This window comes from Aotus nancymaae, unplaced genomic scaffold (assembly GCF_030222135.1).
Source record: "Aotus nancymaae isolate 86718 unplaced genomic scaffold, 86718_ANA_hifiasm-v0.15.2.pri h1tg000049l, whole genome shotgun sequence".
NCBI classification, from domain to species: Eukaryota; Metazoa; Chordata; class Mammalia; order Primates; family Aotidae; genus Aotus; species Aotus nancymaae.
Genome location: NW_026988463.1, coordinates 21,321,675 through 21,339,792, shown reverse-complemented (window position 1 = coordinate 21,339,792; position 18,118 = coordinate 21,321,675). Strand labels below are relative to the sequence as shown.

At 46.3% G+C, this 18,118-nt stretch overlaps 1 protein-coding gene across 4 annotated transcripts in view; it reads right to left on the bottom strand.

The window, feature by feature from the left end:
• SCNN1G (sodium channel epithelial 1 subunit gamma) overlaps window positions 1–18,118 on the bottom strand; it is a 62,182-nt gene that overhangs the window by 14,770 nt on the left and 29,294 nt on the right. For 2 of the 4 annotated variants that reach the window (XM_012464722.3, XM_012464721.2), the window contains exons 2-7: window positions 17,260–17,327; window positions 14,899–15,243; window positions 11,593–11,893; window positions 8,644–8,834; window positions 6,941–7,044; window positions 3,314–3,477 (exon numbers count right to left, since the gene is read on the bottom strand). In XM_012464722.3, the coding sequence (XP_012320145.1) occupies window positions 3,314–3,477; window positions 6,941–7,044; window positions 8,644–8,834; window positions 11,593–11,893; window positions 14,899–15,215 (1,077 nt within the window). In that variant the 5' untranslated portion in view covers window positions 15,216–15,243; window positions 17,260–17,327. The remainder of the gene's footprint in view (window positions 1–3,313; window positions 3,478–6,940; window positions 7,045–8,643; window positions 8,835–11,592; window positions 11,894–14,898; window positions 15,244–17,259; window positions 17,328–18,118) is intronic. The other 2 variants (XM_064362570.1, XM_012464719.2) reach the window with 1 other exon arrangement.

Here is an 18,118-nt window from a genome sequence, read left to right as displayed (position 1 = left end):
ATCCATCCATCCATCCATCCATCCATCCATTCATCTATTCATCCATCCATCCAGACAGACAGCCATCCACCTACCCATCTATATGCTCATCCATCCAACCATCCATCCATCCAACCGTCCACCCACTCATCCATCTACCCATCCACCCACCATCTATCAATATTTACTGAGGATCTATTACATTCCAAGAACTGAGCTTCAGAACCAGGCAGAAAAGATCTGTTTCCACAGATATGAAAACTGTATTGCAAAGCTGTGTTTACTTTTGTCTTTGGTCAGGTGTGGTGCGTCACGCCTATAATCCCAGCACTTTGGGAAGCCGAGATGGGAGGACTGTTCAAGGCCAGGAGTTTGAGACCAGCCTGAGCAACACAGAGAGACCCCCATCTCTACAAAAATTAAAAAATTAGCTAGACACAGTGGCATGTGCCTGTGGTCCCAGCTACTTGGAAGGCTAAGGCAAGAGGATTGCATGACCCCAGGTGGCTAGGTTGCTGTGATTTGTGATCGCACCTCGGCACTCCAGCCTGGGTGACAGAGCAAGATCTTGTCTTTAAAAAAGCAACAAACTTTTGTCTTCCCCTCTTAAAGTGAAGAGCTTTGAAGGTAGGAGCTCTGTTGGGTTCATCTCTTACTATTCAGTACTTTGGACACACAATCCCACAATGAATATAGGAAGTTTTATTTACCAACTGCCTGGCCAGCTGACTGAGCCTACCAGCTTCACACACTGATCAATCAATCAATACATAAATAAAATAAGACAGGAAGGAAGTCTAGTTTGGTTGGACTTTTTCTTAGTGACCCTCTGCTGACCTCTTCATAATCCCTGTTTTTTTGTTGTTGTTCTAAATGCTCATAAATCAGACCTAGAGCTGACTGACCCTGCTCTGTGGCTTCCATTTCCTACATCTCAAATTAGGTGTAGCAGAAAACTCACCCATGTCTTTGTTTACCCACCACTGGTAAAGAGAACATTTGCTTAACAATGTGGTGGCTATTTCCAAGCTCAGAGGAAGAAAACAAGAGAGCAGAATTCCTTTGTTCTTGTTACTTTTGCAAGCTCTAGTAACTCATACCAGTTTGCAGACATCGTGAGAGGCAGAAAAGAGGGAAGAGGGCAAAAGGATAGGGGAAGGATATGCTACAAATCTTGGGTCCTTCTTAGGGGTGCAGATGAAACTGTGTGGGAAATGTCTGGTCAAAATGTTCACTATTGTGCTCTGAGGTTTTGCCATCTGCCAGTGAACGAAAGAATGAGTTGCCCAACTACTTAAGTAGCTGTCTCTTTAAAAAGAGTGTTAAGAGTGGAAGAGAGATACACTCTGCCTGGTACACTCCTTGGTATGGTTGGTGTGGACACTCTCTTTAAATAAGTCCTTTAAAAAAAATAGAGGCAGGGTCTCACTATGTTGCCCAGACTGGGTCTTGAACTCCTGTCCTCAAGCGATCCCCCGACTACATAGCTGGGACTATAGGTGTGTGCCAGCATGCCTGGCTAATTTTATATTTGTTGTAGAGATGGGGGTTCTTGCTATGTTTCCCAGGTTGGTCTTGAACTCCTGAGCTCAAATGATCATCCCACCTCAGCTTCCTGAGTGGCTGGGACTACAGGTGCAAATAGTGCACCTAACTAGCTCCTTTAAGGTTTTTTTTTTTGTTGTTTGTTTTTTTTTTTTTGAGGCAAGGTCTTACTCTGTCACCATAACTGGAGTGCAGTGGTACAATCATGGCTCACTGAATCTCCCTGGAGTCAGGTAATCCTCCTACCTCAGCCTCCTGATTAGCTGGGACTACAGACATGTGCCACCATGCCTGGCGAATTTTTGTTTTTTGTTCTTGGTAAAGATGGGATTTTGCCATTTTGCCCAGGCTGGTCTCAAACTTCTGGGCTCAAGTGATCCACCCACCTTGGCCTCCCAAAGTGTTGGGATTACAGTGGGATTACAGGTATGAGCCACCTTGCCCAGCCTAAGTGAGTTCTTAACAGTCATTCTATGAAAGAGAGAAAGAGACAGGCAGATAGATCCTGGAATAAAAAGACCCCAGGGGCTGGGCGCGGTGGCTCACACCTAGAATCCCAGCACTTTGGGAGTCTGAGGTGGGTGGATCACGAGGTCAAGAGATCGAGACCACTCTGGTCAACATGGTGAAACCCCGTCTCTACTAAAAGTACAAAAATTAGCTGGGCATGGTGGCGCATGCCTGTAGTCCCAGTTACTCAGGAGGCTGAGGCAGGAGAATTGCTTGAACCCAGGAGGCAGAGGTTGCAGTGAGCCAAGATCGTGCCACTGCACTCTGGCCTGGGTAACAAGAGCGACATTCCGTCTCAAGAAAAAAAAAAAAAGACCCCAGGCCTGCGAACAAGAAAACTGCATAAGCAGTACAGGGATCAGGGCCATCAGAGTCCACTCTTCACCTTGCCATTCAGCTCCCATTGGGCAAGGCTGACTCAGGCAGGGGTTGGTCTGCAGCTTGCTTGCACTTTAGTTGATAGGTATGCATGTTCTCAGTGCCCAATGAGGTCTACAAAGGTCAAATTTGGAGGGAGAAGGGGTTCTTGGTAAATGAGGTAAAATTGATGGAAGTGTGATGGTCTAAAAAGACCTTGGAAAGCCCAGTGACTTTCCATTAGGCTTTAATGCAGTTATTGGCATGCTTCATAGGCCTCTAAGCAGTCCAGAAGGATAGATGATAATCTTACCTATTTATATTACTGACAAATATATAGTTAGTGTGCAAATGCCTTGCTTCCAGCATAGGTTCCATAAATGCTGGTGTCTTACTTTTTAAATTCTTTCCCCAAATGGCATCCTGTCCTATTAATCCATACAAAAGACACAAATATAACCTTTTTTTTTTTTTTTTTTTTGAGACAGAGTCTTGCTCAGGCTGGAGTGCAGTGGTGTAGTCTCGGCTCACTGCAACCTCCTCCTCCTGGGTTCAAGCTATTGTCCTGCCTTAGCCGCCTGAGTAACTGGGATTACAGGTACATACTACCATGCCCTGCTAATTTTTTGTATTTTTAGTACAGACAGTTTTCACCAAGATGACTACGCTGGTCTCAAACTCCTGACCTCACCTTGGTCTCCCAAAGTGCTAGGATTACAGGTGTGAGTCACTGCAGCCGGTCAGAAGATACAAACACAACCTTTAATGTAACTCCTGAAATAAATGGAGTAACCGTGGGAAAATCTGGTACTATGTTCCCTTTTGAAACAAACACCCTTTTCCATAAGCTGCACCTCATTGGTTATCCTTGAAAAAAAACTTCTGTTTTCCTTTCCAAGCCTACGGAAATCTATTCTCTTACCAGGTGCATTCCTATGGAGGTGACCATTGCCGTCTCAATCTCTGTTCCCACATCTTCGACAAAGGGATACTCATCCTGCCGATGGATGATCACTTTAGCTCCCGTGGAGGACACAAGGAACGGGTTGTATTCCTCTTCATTTATGTACAAAATGACTTGCAGCCCTGGGAGGATAAGGCAACCTGCTGTGATCAAAGGCTAGGAAAACATTTCCTGGGGGTAGCCCACCTCTCCCACATTTCCTGGGGTAGCCCACTTCTCCCACTGCTTCAGGAGCTTCAAATCCAAGACCAAGTATTTCCGACAAGTGACAGGTGGACAAGGGCTAGACTGGAAGCTCCAAGAGATTGAAATGCATGCCTGACTTGCTCTCTGCTGTGCCCCCACAGCTTAGCTCAAAACAGGGGTTCAAACACAGTATCACCGTCACAGTTCTTACTAAGCATATGTTTTTCCCAAATATAAGGAAACTGCCACTCTGCCTGAGACATACCATCTCCTTATAATCCTTTGAGACGGGGAGCTTGAAGCATGGACACAGGGAGGGGACCATCACACACTGGGGTCTGTTGTTGGGTGGGGGGTTGGGGGAGGGATAGCAGCAGGTGGGGAGATTGGGGAAGGATAATATTAAGAAAAATACCTAATGTAGGTGATGGAGGGATGGAGGCAGCAAACCACCATGGCATGTGTATACCTACGTAACAATCCTGCAAGATTCTGCATATGTACCCCAGAACTTAAAGTATTAAAAAAAAAGAAAAAAAAAAACATGCATTGCTGTGGCTGCTTAACCCCTCAAGGCGGGCACCCAAGAAGAGATGAATCACTAATGGTATTTCTGATCACTGGCCCAACTTCTCCTCCTACTCCTGCTCTTGCCCCTTTCAGTCTTTGCTGACCCAGCAAAGTATGGACTTCCCCTCTCTGGGCTTATTTACAAATTGTTTGCAATTGTTTACAAATTGAATGTCAGTATAACTCTCAAAATTCTCTTCTTTCCATCCATATAGATCCTGCTCATTCAATTGGACCTCAGGCCAGGTCACTCCCTGAAACCTGAAACTCTTCAGGGGCATCTCACTGGATATATGGAAATGCCATAGAATAAACCTGGCTGCATCGTCAAGGTGATGATAACACAACCCTTGTCTACTTCTTCCTCCTCATCTCCTCCCACTCTCTCCCCACCTCAATAAGCTCCAAGCACACTGGTTTTATTTCTGTTTCTAGAACACATCCAATTCATGTCCTTCCCAGGACCTTTGCCCTTGCTGGTCACTGGAATGTTCTTGTGTAGATCTTAATACGAAATTTTTCCTCCTTAAATAACCTTCCTCTTAGAGATCTTTCTGGACCTTCTTATCCAAACTCACCCCCCGCCCCCACCTTCCTGATCCCAGCCACTCTGTTTTCCCACTCTGCCTCTTTCTTTTCTGCATAGTGGTCATTAGGATTTATAACTAGATCATGTCTGTGTAGTTGTGTAGTCATTTGTTATCTGTCTCTCCCCACAAAAATGTAAGTTCCTAACAGTAGAGAAAACTTCTGTCTTTTCACTGCTGTGTCCCTGGTACCTAGAAGAGGGCCTGGCAAATGGGAGATACTCCATGCTTGGTAAGTGGATGAGTGAATTAACAGGCTCTATACAGATGGAAAGAAGAGAATTTCGAGTTATTCTGACATTCAGTTTGTAAACAAGGGCAATTTGTAAACACTTGCAAAGAATATGTAAACAATTACAAATAATAGGCCGGGAATGGTGTCTCACACCTGTAATCCCAGCACTTTGGGAGGCTGAGGTGGGCAGACCACGAAGTCAGGAGTTCAAGACCAGCCTGACCAACATGGTGAAACCCTGTCTCTACTACAAATACAAAAATTAGCTGGGCGTGGTGGTGCACGCCTATGGTCCCAGCTACTCAGGAGGCTGAGGCAGGAGAATCACTTGAACCCAGGAGGCAGAGGTAGCAGTGAGCTGAGATTGTGCCATTGCACTTCAACCCAGGGACAGAGCAAGACTCCATCTCAAAAAAAAAAAAAATTACAAATGATTTGTAAACAATTGCAAAAACAATTTGTAAACAATTTATAAAGAATTACAAACAATTTGTAAACCACTGCAAACGATTTGTAAACAATTTGTAAAGAATTACAAACAATTTGTAAGGAAGCCCCAGAGGGGAAGTGAATTGCTTGAGCTCACACAGCTCCTCCATAGCAGGGCCAGGACTCTGCAACTTTTCACTTTCAGTTTCCAGATTACTTCTTCCCCATGAAGTATGTGCACTAAATTATGATTTCTTGCAGACTTAGTAACAGCACAGACTACACAGTGACAAAGGCCAGGATTCCAAGTGTGGATTTCCTTTACGACAGGACCTTGCTTGTCCTGGTGGGAGTATATCTACATATCACATCATCAATTGTGCATGGGACCTTTCAAGAATTTCTTCTGGGCATAAACCAGGCCAATCTGTTCAGTTCCTACCTTCCCTACAAAAGTAATCATAATGGAATAGTAGTAACAGTAGTGCTAGAAGTTGCAATTGTATTATTTTGGGGGTAGTGACTTATTACCCCCGAAATAATACCATCGTGACTTCAGCAGCAATAGTGGTAGACTGGTAACGATGCTGGTAATGGTAATAATAGTAATAATAATAGCTACTAGCATTTATTGTGTACTTGGTATGTGTTATGGCTGAATTGTTTTCCGCCTCAAATTCATATGTTGAAGCCCTAATCCCCGAAGGGATGTTATTTGGTGATAGGGCCTTAATTAAGGTGAAAGGAAGTCATAAGTGGGGGCTCTCATCTGATAGGACTGATGCCCTGGTAAGAAGAGACATCACAGGCCTTTCTAGGTTGACACACCACAGAGGAAAGGCCATGTGAGGACATGGAGAGAAGGCATCCGGCCTTCTGCAGCCCAGAGAGAAGCCTCACCAGAACCGAGTGTGCCTGTGCCTTGATCTTGGACTTCCTAGTCTCCAAAACTGTGATAAAGAAATGTCTATTGCCGAAGGCACCCAGTCTCTGGTATTTTGTTATGGCAGTCCAAGCAGACTAACAGAGTGTAGACTTAATCTTATTCCAAGTCTGTATTTTAAGTCCTCTCAGTAATCTCACATGGGAGATATTATTATTAGTCCCACTTTATAGATGAAGTGCAGTAACTTGACCAAGGTCACACAGTGAGCTGCCAAGCTGCGTTTTGGCTCCAAACAGAATCTGTCACCTGAACTAAGATAAAGGCGCGTCTACCTCCCTAATCTGTTCAGCATGTCTGGGCTTAACCCCATTTGGAAACTACATGCCCTGCATTACTCACGCCAGCTATGAGTTTAAACTGGAGTAGCTCCCTAGCAGAAGGAACCCCAGTGATGTCCCTGTAGTTCTCTCAAAGGTGGAGGAGAAGTCAAAAAAGAAAACAGATACCGATTTGGAAGGAAGGAGCCAGCATGAACACTGATGGAAACACTGACAGAAAAAAGGGCGTCCCTGGTTTCTGGCCAAGCGGGAGAGATTCTGAGTTTCTGGAAGGCTCCCGCGTCCCCACTGTCCTGCTGCTCCCAAGTTCACTGTTGGAGGACCTCAAGATCTCCTTGTTGCACATTTTCTTACCATATTCGCTGCCCCCCATGGAGGTACTGAGAATCGTCTCATTCTCTCTGTTGTTGAAAGTGTAGCAATTCCCATGCATTGGATGGTGGAAAAGGGTGAAATTCCTATGGAGGAAGAAAATGGGTCAGAAAGGGATCTCCCCCATGCATCTTAGCTGAAGTTGGGCAGGACAGTGCTAATGAAGCCAACTCTCTTTAGGGAGAATGGGTAAAAGACGTGACTCATTTTCCCCATCTTGCTCCTGACCAAATGACAAACAAGGACCCTCATCCTGGTTGACACACATGGACATAGAACTAGCTCTCCACCTTCTGTGTTCTCTCTGAATCCGCTCACCTTCATCTCTATCCTAACTTGGCATTCCTTGTGCCACATCTGCCCCCAAATTCCTCCACTTTTGAATTTCTCAGCCAACACTTGGCATTTTTCCATTCAAATTCCCAGTCCTAGAAAATGATCCCCAGGGAAAGAATCACATCATTTGTGCCTTTATGTGACTTTGGAACCCACCTCTTAGGGAGACATGATTCCAATTATTCACTTTTCACAATAACCCATCTGTCCCCTAACATATAGACAGGCGAAAGAGACTGAGTATTTTATTTTATTTTTATTTTTGAGACAGGGTCTCGCTCTGTTGCCCAGGCTGAAGTGCAGTGGTGCAATTATGACTCACTGAACCCTCAACTTCCCAGATGCAAGTGATCCTCCCACCTTAGCCTCCTGAGTAGCTGGAACTACAGGTGTGTGCCATTATGCCCAGCTAATTTTTTGAATTTTTTTTTTTTTTTTTTGTAGAAACGAGGTTTTGCAACATTGCCCAGGCTGGTCTGTAACTCCTCAGCTCAAGCAATCATCCTCCTCAGCCTCCCAAAGTGCTGGGATTATAGGTGTGAGCCACTGTGCCTGGGCCAGGAACACTTTAGAATGTCTCACTCACTGCCCAGTCACCACCAGGGATCTGAGTATTATCCTAAAGGTGAAAGGTTTGAAATCTCACATATTTGAACACAGGCCTTTCTTCCCCTATCCCTCCCTCCTTCTCTTCCTTCCTTCCTTAGAACGATGGTTCTTAATCATCAGTATGCATGATGGTAATATACAAGGTTATATGCACACTGTATGGCAAAACAGATACTTTTGTGCCAACCTTGTGGGTTGGGGGTTTCCTTTCTCTCTTTCTCTTTCTCTCTCTCGCTTTCTTTCTTTCTTTCTTTTGAGTCTTACTCAGCTTACTGCAACCTCCACCTCCTAGGTTCAAGCAATTCTCCTGCCTCAGCCTCCCGACTAGCTGGGACTACAGGCGTGCACCACACACCTGGTTAATTTTTATATTTTTAGTAGAGGCGAGGTCTCACCATGTTGGCCAGGCTGGTCTTGCACTCCTGACCTCAAGTGATCCGCCTGCCTCAGCCTCCCAAAGTGCTGGGATTTAGAGTCGTGAGCCAATGCGCCCAGCCAACTACCTTGTTTTTAATGAGTAGTTTAATGAGTTTAAGGAAATTTTGATTGTATGTCATGTATACCTCACTCACTGATTCTAGAACACAGCTCCCATGTAAGCAGTTTCCAAAAGGCAGCATTAGTGAGAAGAGCACCTTTTGCTCCCAAGACCTGTCATCAAGGCTGTAGGTGCCTGCAAGGGGCCTGGTACTTAGAGCTGCCAGTCCTCAGAGGCTGAGAGAGCAGCTTTCTCTCCTGACCTGGCATCGCAGGACACTCCGTCAAAGAAGCAAGTCACCAGCAGCTCCTCGGCAGAATAGCTCATGTTAATTTTCTTCTCCAGAGGCACCTGTGCCATGATGTTCATGTAGTGCAGCTTATACCACTCCTGAATGGCATTGATCCCCGAGCTGAAGGTGTAGGTGGCACAGTCAGAGGTGTCGTTTGAGCACTGTAAATAAGAGGAGGCGTGAGGCTGAAGCCATCGGTCCTATCAGTACTCTTCAGAAGGACCATAAGAATGAGGGACTGAAACTCCAGGTCAGATACTCAGGGGAACAGGTGGGATATCTGGGGCAAGGATGGATTTCCTCTCACTTCTAGGGGCTGGGAATGATCATCTTCAAGCCTTAAGGACCAAAAAGGGGCTAATGAGAAAAGACGGCGTCCTACTCCTGCAACTCTGTACTACTTGCCCACCAAGCAAGAAGTAAAACCAGCTCCTTCAGGGTCCCCAGGGTTCATCTGATTGATGCTACTACGTTCCTAACAATCTTTCCCATCTCCTATCATATCAACAGTCAAGACGTCTGGATTCCAGCCCAGACTCTGACACTAGTTCTCTGCAGGATCTTAGGCAAGGTATTCTGTATCCATTATCTCACCCACAAAATGTTGACTGAAATACCATCCTTCCCAACCACGTGTGGTAGCTGGGAGGACTGTTTGAAATATACAATAATGAGGGCTTTATAGGGAAGCCATTGTACATTCCAAATGTTCTCATCACACAAAGCCTGGAAACTTTTCTAAATGGACCGATGTCAACTGATTTTGGCTGGTTGCAGTGGCTCACGTCTATAATCCTAACAATTTGGAAGACTGTCCTGGGAAGACTGAGGCCGGGAGTTCAAGACCAGCCTGGGCAACATGGCTAAACTCCATCTCTACAAAAAATAGAAAAATTATCCGGGTGTGGTGGTGCATTCCTGTAGTCCAAGCTACTTGGGAGGCCGAGGTGGGAGAATTGCTTGAGCCCAGGAGTTCTAAGCTGCAGTAAGCTATGATTGCACCATTCCTGCCTGGGTGACAAAGTGAGACCTTGTCTCTAAAACAAACAAACAAACAAACAAATAAACAAACATATATATAAAGAGTTGATTTTGGTATCAAGAAGAACCTTGCAGATATCCTGTGAGAGGACCCAGGAAGACTTTGAAATCTCAATGATTTAGAGGAAGGGCTATTTTTCAGGATTTGGGACTATAGCTACAAGGTCACACAATCGGCAATCAAGCCTATAAGGTATGGACATAGCTCCTGTCCTCCAGAGGTGGCTGGACATGGAGAGGTAGGGTGGTGATGAAGTTTGCCTAGAAAAATCCTAGAATTCATTTTCAGTGAATGGCAGTTCTCAAGAGCCCCTCAGGCCAGGCGCGGTGGCTCACGCCTGTAATCTCAACACTTTGGGAGGCTGAGGCGGGAAGATCACTTGAGGTCAGGAGTTTGAGACCAGTCTCACCAACATGGTGAAACCCAGTCTCTACTAAAAATACAAAAAATTAGCCAAGCATGGTGGTGCACGCCTGTAATCCCAGGTATGCTGGGGGCTGAAGCAGGAGAATCACTTGAACCCAGGAGGTAGAGGTTGCAGTTGCAGTGAGCCGAGATTGCACCACTGCACTCCAACCTGGGCAACAGAGCAAGACTCTGCCAAAAAAAAAAAAAAAGTCCCTCAGATGGGACCAAAAGGGAAAATGAGGTCAGGCCAAGTGCCTCATGAAGGCAAGTACTGCAGGAAACACTGATGTTTCTGCTGTTTCTTGTCCGTCTTTTTCCTTCTGGTGCCGGCATCTCAATTTTGCTTTGGAGGAATTTCCTTTCCCCCTCTGGATACAGTCCAGTGAGATTGGCCATGAAGATACTCCGCCATCCATTAGCCAAGGGGTGAGTAGGTGACCCAAGCTTGACCAATCAGATAGTCCCAAGATGGAATTTGACTATTAAACATTAACAACAACAACAACAACAACAAAACTGAACATATTTGATGCTTCTTTACTCCAGCAGCAATATCTGAAATGAATTTTCATCATTTCTTGCTACCTATATCCTTATATCTGCCCTAATTTCTGCCCTTTGAGAGGCCTCCATGAGTTACTGGCTGCCTTCTAATACATTTCCCCCTCCCTCTACCCCCGCCCCTACTTAAAATCACCTGAGTCAGTTTTAGTTGTTTGCAGCTGAATCACCCCAGCTGAGTGTATTTCCCTTCCTTCCTTCTTTCCTTCCTTCCTTCCCTCCTTCCTTCCTCCCCTCCCCCCTCCCCTCCCCTCCCCTCCCTTTCCCTTCCCTCCCCTCCTCTCCCGTCCCCTTCCCTCCACTCTCCAAATAATTTTACTTTACGTTCTGGGATACATGTGCAGAACATGCAGGTTTGTTACATAGGTACACATGTGCCATGGTGGTTTGCTGCACCTACCAACCTGTCACCTAGGTTTTAAGCCCCACATGCATTAGGTATTTGTCCTAATGCTCTCCCTCCCCTTGTCCCCCAACCCCCCATTTTTTGTTTGTTGGTTTGTTTGTTTTGTTTCTTTTAATGGAGTCTCATTCTGTCACCCAGGCTGGAGTGCAGTGGTACCATCTGGGCTCATTGCAACTCCACCTCCCAGGTTCAAGCAGTTCTCCTGCCTCAGCCTCCCAAGTAGCTGGGACTACAGGCATGTGCCACCATGCCCAGCTAAGTTTTGTATTTTAGTAGAGACGGGGTTTCACCATGTTGGCCAGGCTGGTCTCGAACTCCTGACCTCAGGTGATCTACCCGCCTTGGCCTCCCAAAGTGCTGGGATAACAGGCATGAGCCACTGAGCCTGACCTCTGCTGGGTATATTTCTTCTGGTGGGACTATAGGGGATAGTGGCCAAGGAGAAGAGTCCCTGGACCCAGCCCATCCCCTGCCCCTAAGCAGTGAGAAGGTGAAATCTTACCAGTTGGAATCCCACCACCTGCTTGGACTCGATGTGCATGACATTTGAAGCCTTGTGAATGATGCTCCCGCTGACTTTCCGCTTCCTCCCTGTGAAGAAGTCCCTGGCCTTGCCCTTCTCATCCTGATCGAAGAGCAGCAGCGGGATCCGGTGGGAGAATCTGGGCTGTGCTCCCTCCAAGACAGAGCTCCAGGACTCTGCCTCTCGGCGCTTCCGGGACTCTGGAAAGCCATACAGGGACTTCAGGGCCTCTCTGGTCTCCTGTTCCAAGTCAGCTAGAAGGTGGTGCACGACACTGTACCTGCCAAGGTGGGGAGGAAAAGTCAGGGAGAGGGGAGGCGGCCCTGGCAGAACCTTGGTGCTCCTCCGGGCTGTTTTCCATCAACACGTGTCAGCCTCGTGCCCATCTTTCCCGTCTCCTTGGCAGAGGAGACCACGCCTTTCATGACTTGCCCCATCCAAAGTGACCCCTGGCTCCGGCAAATGGGGAAAGGCTCATGGGTGACCCGTGTGTGACTTCCTGTGGCTTCACCTCTGCCACCACTGTCTGCTTGCTCTTGGGTGTGTTGATGAGTTTGTCCTGACCAGCATTTCTGGAGTGGTGACTGTCAGGTGCCTCCCATAAACTAGCCACAGTGAGGACAAGTAAATAACTGCCAACCAGGAGTCTACCTAATGGGCAGGCTCCTTCTCCACCCAGCTCACTCTGCCTCTGCCCACTGATTGTCCTCAAATCTGTGCTGGGGGAAAAGAGGGTATAACTGTTACCTCGATGACCCCCAAGAACACAAAAGAATTATAAAGGAGTTGCCTGCATGAAACACAACATATCATCTTTTAATTTTCACAAATCAGATGGTTCCAGCCTCCCAAGTAGCTGGAACTACCTACAGGCGTGTGCCACCATGCCCAGCTAATTTTTATATTTTAGTGGAGATGGGTTTCACCATGTTGGACAGGCTGGTCTCGAACTCCTGACTTCAGGTGTCTGTTGTCTCTCCTCTCTCCTTGTTCTCCCTTGCTCTAGAAATAGGTAGCAGAGCATGGTGATTGAGAATAGAAACTCCAGAGCCAAACTACCTGGGTTAGGTTCCCCATCCTGGTACTGGCTATGTGACCTTGGACAAGTGTCTTAGCCTCTCTGTGTTTCAGCTTCCTCCTTTGTAAAATGGGGTTGTTGGGAAGGTTCAATGAGTTTATTATATATAATAAACACACTCACATATACATATAGATACTTAAATGGCCTCTATTATTATTATCATTTATTTTAGAGACAGGGTCTCACTCTGTTGCCCAGGCTGGAGTGCAGTGAAGCAATCATGGATCACTGCACCCTGGAACTCCTGGGCTCAAGCGATCCTCCCACCTCGGCCTCCCAAGTAGCTGGGACTATTGAGTGTGTGCCATCACACCCAGCTAATTAAAAAAAAAAAAGATTTTAGAGACGGGATCTTGTTCTGTTGCCCAGGCTGGTCTTGAATTCCTGGCCTCAAGCAATCCTCATGCCTTGGTTTCTGAAAGTGCTGAGATTTCAGGCATGAGCCACTGTGCCTCTATTGTTAATTATATTAGTGTTACTATATTTATTAAGACTTTACTCCTCCACTACAATATAAGCTCCACTAGGGAAAGACTGTGTTTGGGTTGTTCAGTTCTATATCCCAGAACCTAGTACAGTGCATGACAGTTTACAGATGCTGAGTAAATTATTATGGAACAAATAATGGATGGAAAGAAGAAAGGAGAACCAGAGAGAGAGAGAAGGAGGGAGGGAGAGAGAAAGAAAGAAGAGAAAGACCTGGATGGTGGAGAAAGAGTCTTAGACTTGATCTTGATTTCGAGCTTTGCACCAACTCACTGATGACTCTGGCAAGTTAGTTTCCTTTGATAATCTTCCTCCCCTGCTCTTTTTCCCTTCTCCCCACCCCGGCTCTGACAAAGTCTGCCCAATTCTGACCTTCCTCATGGATCAGTTTCCCATAATCCCGAGAAGAACTCTGCTGACCCATTTAGAACAGGTCCTGCAGAGGATGATAGGGCAGTGCCAAGGGCTGATCACACCCAGGGCCCAGTGATCTCAATTAATGGGGCTGGGTTTGTTCAGATGAGGATTTGGGGCAGCTGAGGTGCTTACAGAAGTCACCTGGGTGTCACTTCTGAGTCAGTCTTGAGCTCACTCATGCTGCAGGGGGAGGGAGCATGTGAGCCTGGAGAGTCAGGGGTGTGGATGCGGATGGGGACTGGCTGATTTGGGCTTAGTATGGGGAGTGTGTAAATGGGGTTAGTTCATTCAGGGCCTCTTCTAAGTGGAATTAATCCTGTAGCTTCCTCTTTCTGCTCTCCTGGGCTAGCCCATCCTCAGAAGTCACTGATGGTTTAGGTGCCGTGGCTCATTTCTGTAATCTCAACACTTTTGAGAGACCAAAGTGGCCGCACCACTTGAGCTCAGGAGTTTGAGAACAGCCTGAGTAACACAGCGAGACCCCATCTCTACAAAAACAAAAAACCTTAGCTGGGTGTGGTGGCATGTGCCTATAGTCCCAGCTACTCAGGAGGCTGCAGTGGGAGGATTGCTTGAGCCCAAGAGGTCGGGACTGCAGTAAGCTATGATTGCACCACTGCACTCCAACTTGGGTGACAGAGTGAGTCCCTGCCTCCAAAAACAAACAAACAAAAAAAAAAATAGAAAAAAAAAAAGTCCGGGTGTGGTGGCTCTTAGGTGGCTCTCTCTAATTCCAGCACTTTAGGAGGCCAAAGTCGGTGGATCACCTGAGATCAGTAGTTCAAGACCAGCCTGGCCAACATTGTGAAACCCCATCTTTACTAAAAATACAAAAAATTAGCCTGGTGTGGTGGTGTGAACCTGTAGTCCCAGCTACTAGGGAGGCTTAAGGCGGGAGGATTATTTGAACCCTGGGCCTGGTAGTGTGCTGGGTGCAGAGAGTTAATTAACAGTACCAAGAACTAAAGGAGGCAGAGGTTGCAGTGAGCTGAGATTGTGTCATTGCACTCCAGCTTGGGGAACAGGAGCAAAACTGTATCTCAAAAAAAAAAGAAGAAGAAGAAGAAAAAGAAAAAACATCACTGATGGATTGAAAACTTGGTAGATACAGATTTGGAACTGGGGAGAGAACAGTTTACTAGTGTTAGCAACAAATTCAGATTTTTAGAAAGCACATTTGTAGGCTGGAATTGGCCTCCAGACTGCCCATGTGTCACTTTCAGGAGGAGCTTTGGGCACTTGTTGGGTTGGGAGGGGGGGTGCTGGCTCCCTACTCACATTTCCCTGCTCATGCCTCTTACTTGTAGGGGTTGATGTTGCAGATGGTGACTGCAGGAAAATCCAGCTTCCGGAAGTGGACTTTGATGGAAACAGAGACTGTATAGAAGGAGAAGACGAGGAGGGCGCACTGCCAGAGGATGAGGGCGACAGCAGTCAGTGTGAACCCAATCCAGAGGAGGCGGCGCAGGCGGCCGCGGGACACCACGATGCGGCGGCAGCCATGGGTGTTGGTGTTGAGGCAGTACCACCGCATCAGCTCTTTAATGGTCGGCGCCTGAGGGCCTGTCACGGGCAGATTCTTCTTGATTTTGGCTTTGATCTTCTCTCCGGGAGCCATGGAGGATGGGACTTTGAGGATGAGCGTACTGGAGGGGCAGAGAAGAGAAGCAGGTGAGCCAGCAGGCACTGGTCAGCTAGTGTGTCCCTAGAGGCCACAGTCTGGGAAACACCAGCCTATGCGCCCTTAGAGACCTCCTTCCTCTGTTCCTCTGTGGCCTGGACGCTTCGCATTCTGAAGCCTTGGCCGCTTCTCCAGGACGTTTGTTTTTTGGCCACCACAGCTGCCAGAGAAACTGCCTACTTTTCTTATGATCCCCAGGCCTAGCTGTGGGGGGCTGGGTGAGGTGTAGCCTACAAGGCTCTGGCTGGACAGGCTATAGGAACTTTCCCCAGATTCCTGGGGCAGGAGCTCTGGAAGCAGCCCCATCAGCTCTCTTATCAGGCAGGGGGACTTGTGCCTTATCACCTCCAGTAGCCCTCCTTCCTCAAGGGCAGCATTCCTATCTCATTATGCCCCCTAGTGCCTAGCACAGTGTCTGGCACAGAGCAGTGCTTGGCAGATTGTAACTGACAGGTGAAATCTGCCAAGAGAATTTCCCGGCAGCCATATTAGATCATGTTCCTGGCTGCATTTTCCCCAGCCTTTTCTCCGAGGCTTTATTATAAGTGAAATGATTTCTCTTTCGTTTCTTCTCTTTACAGTCAAGCTCTTAATGTTTCTAGAGCACCTGATGTAACAATAACCCACAACTATTGACCACTTAGTATTTTCCAGGCAGTGTGCCATATTTCCTTGATTCTAAGATGCCATTAATTTAGAGAGTGCCCTTGATTAAATAACAGCTTTGGGGAAGAGTACCAGTATTGGAAAGCAAATTACCACATTTATCAATGTACACGATGCATCTCAACTATACAAACTTTACCATGAGAAATAATTTTAGAAATGAACTAATATACTACATAAAAACTCATTTCATGTTTTAATATATGGTCTCATTAGTCACATAAGTAAATTAATCTCTCTCTGTAAGTATACACATAGCCTATATATATTTCATGTTGTGTTTCAACAATTCCATGAAGTAGGCGTGCTGTTATTATCTCCATGTTGCAGAGGTGGAAAGTGGGCTAAGAGAGGTGGAATATCTTGTGCAAGGTGACACAGCTGGTTAGTAGAGGAGCTGAATTGGAATCTTGCACCTTCACCACTATGGTATATGACTTTGAGGGGCCTGGTAGCATGCTGGGCGCAGAGAGTTAATTAACAGTACCAAGAACTAAAGGTAGGAGGAAAGACCCTGAGCTATTTAATTTCCAAACTCTGAACAGTACACATGACCACTTCCCAAGACTTGTGAGCACTAGTATTGGGGGTGGGGAGTATATGAAAACTGTGTCCCCCTGTGTCTTCTACAGTGACAAAGGTAAATTAGGACATATCCTAGGGTATACAGGGTGGTCCCCAGGATCAGAAGGGCCTGTGTCTGTGACTTCAGTGTGCCCCATCAAGTTTTTTAGGCAGGATTCAGAACCTTCAGGGTTATGTTGTTTTTTTTTCCCACCCTGAACCCATGAAATATGGGCTAAAATTGGAAGCTGGGGCAAAGCTAGGAGGCTTCCAAGCTTATGATGCTAGTGAGTTCAAGGCCTCTGATGCAAAGGAAATGGAGCACTGAGCCTGGAGGTGAGACGCCCAGAGCAACCAAACTGCTCCAAACTCTCCATAGATTTAATACGATTTTACTGGTATGAAGAACACCATCTCTGACCTTCAAAATGATGCTATCAGCCTCTGGGCAAGAGGAATATAATTTATTTTGTTTTTAGCATTTAAAATATTGCTTATTCTCACCTCCCCCCTCACTACAATCCAAAACCAAAAAAAAAAAAAAAAGAAAGAAAAGAAAGAAAGAAAGAAAAAAAGAAAATAAATAAATTAGCAAGAGTTTGTTTTGAAATCTTCAGGTCCAGGTTCAGTTGCTTGTCAAACTAAACTGCAGCCCTCCTCTGTGAATGTTCAACAGAAGCTGTGATTCTGGAAGCTCTATCCCCAATTCCAAGGGTCCCACTGCCCTTTCAGCTCCTTCCCCAGAACTGACCTTGACCCCAATGGATCAGTCGACAATGTCAGAGGAGCCCCAAGTGAAGGAAGGCAACCGATCTTGGTCTTTGCAAAACAGATAAAATATTCATATAAATCATGTTTCAACTTCAAAGCAAAACAAGACAGTAGCTACTATTAGATTACGCAGCCTGATCCAATGTGATACATTGGTGAAAGAATGACTAGCTGATACCCAGCACTTACTCTTCCAAGTACTTTGCAGGTGTCGTCTCATTGAATTTTCACAATCTTCTAAGGTAGGTATCCCAACCACCCCCATTATACAAATGAAACAGACGTGCTGACAGGTTAAGTAGCTTGCCCAAGGTCACACTGGAAAGTGGCTGAGCTGGGATTTGCACCTAGGAGTCCCTTTAATGACTAGCTAGGCTGCTCCCCAGTCATTAATAATAATAATCTAACAGCAGCAGCAGGGAAAGCAGCAATAATAGCAGCGATCACTTATTGATCCCTTTCTCTACTCCCAGGCATCCAACACAGTCCTTTTTCACACTACCTGATTTAATCCTCACTATAATTATATGAGGTGCTATTACTTGGCCCATTTCACAGAGGAGGAAACTGAGGCACAGAGGTTAGGTAATTTGCCCAAAACCACACAGGTGGGAAGGATTTGAAGGATTCTTTACAATTCCAGGGTCCTGGCTCAAAGCAGCGACTCCGTGCACCCCCTCTCGCCTACCACCGACTTTGCCTGTTTCCCATCCCACAGCGCAGGATCCCAAAGCTTGGGGAGGGATAAGAGATTTGCCCCAAGTCTAGCTTTGGGTTCAAAAGCCTCCTAGCTTTGCCCCAGCTTCCAATTTTAGCCCATATTTCATGGGTTCGGGGAC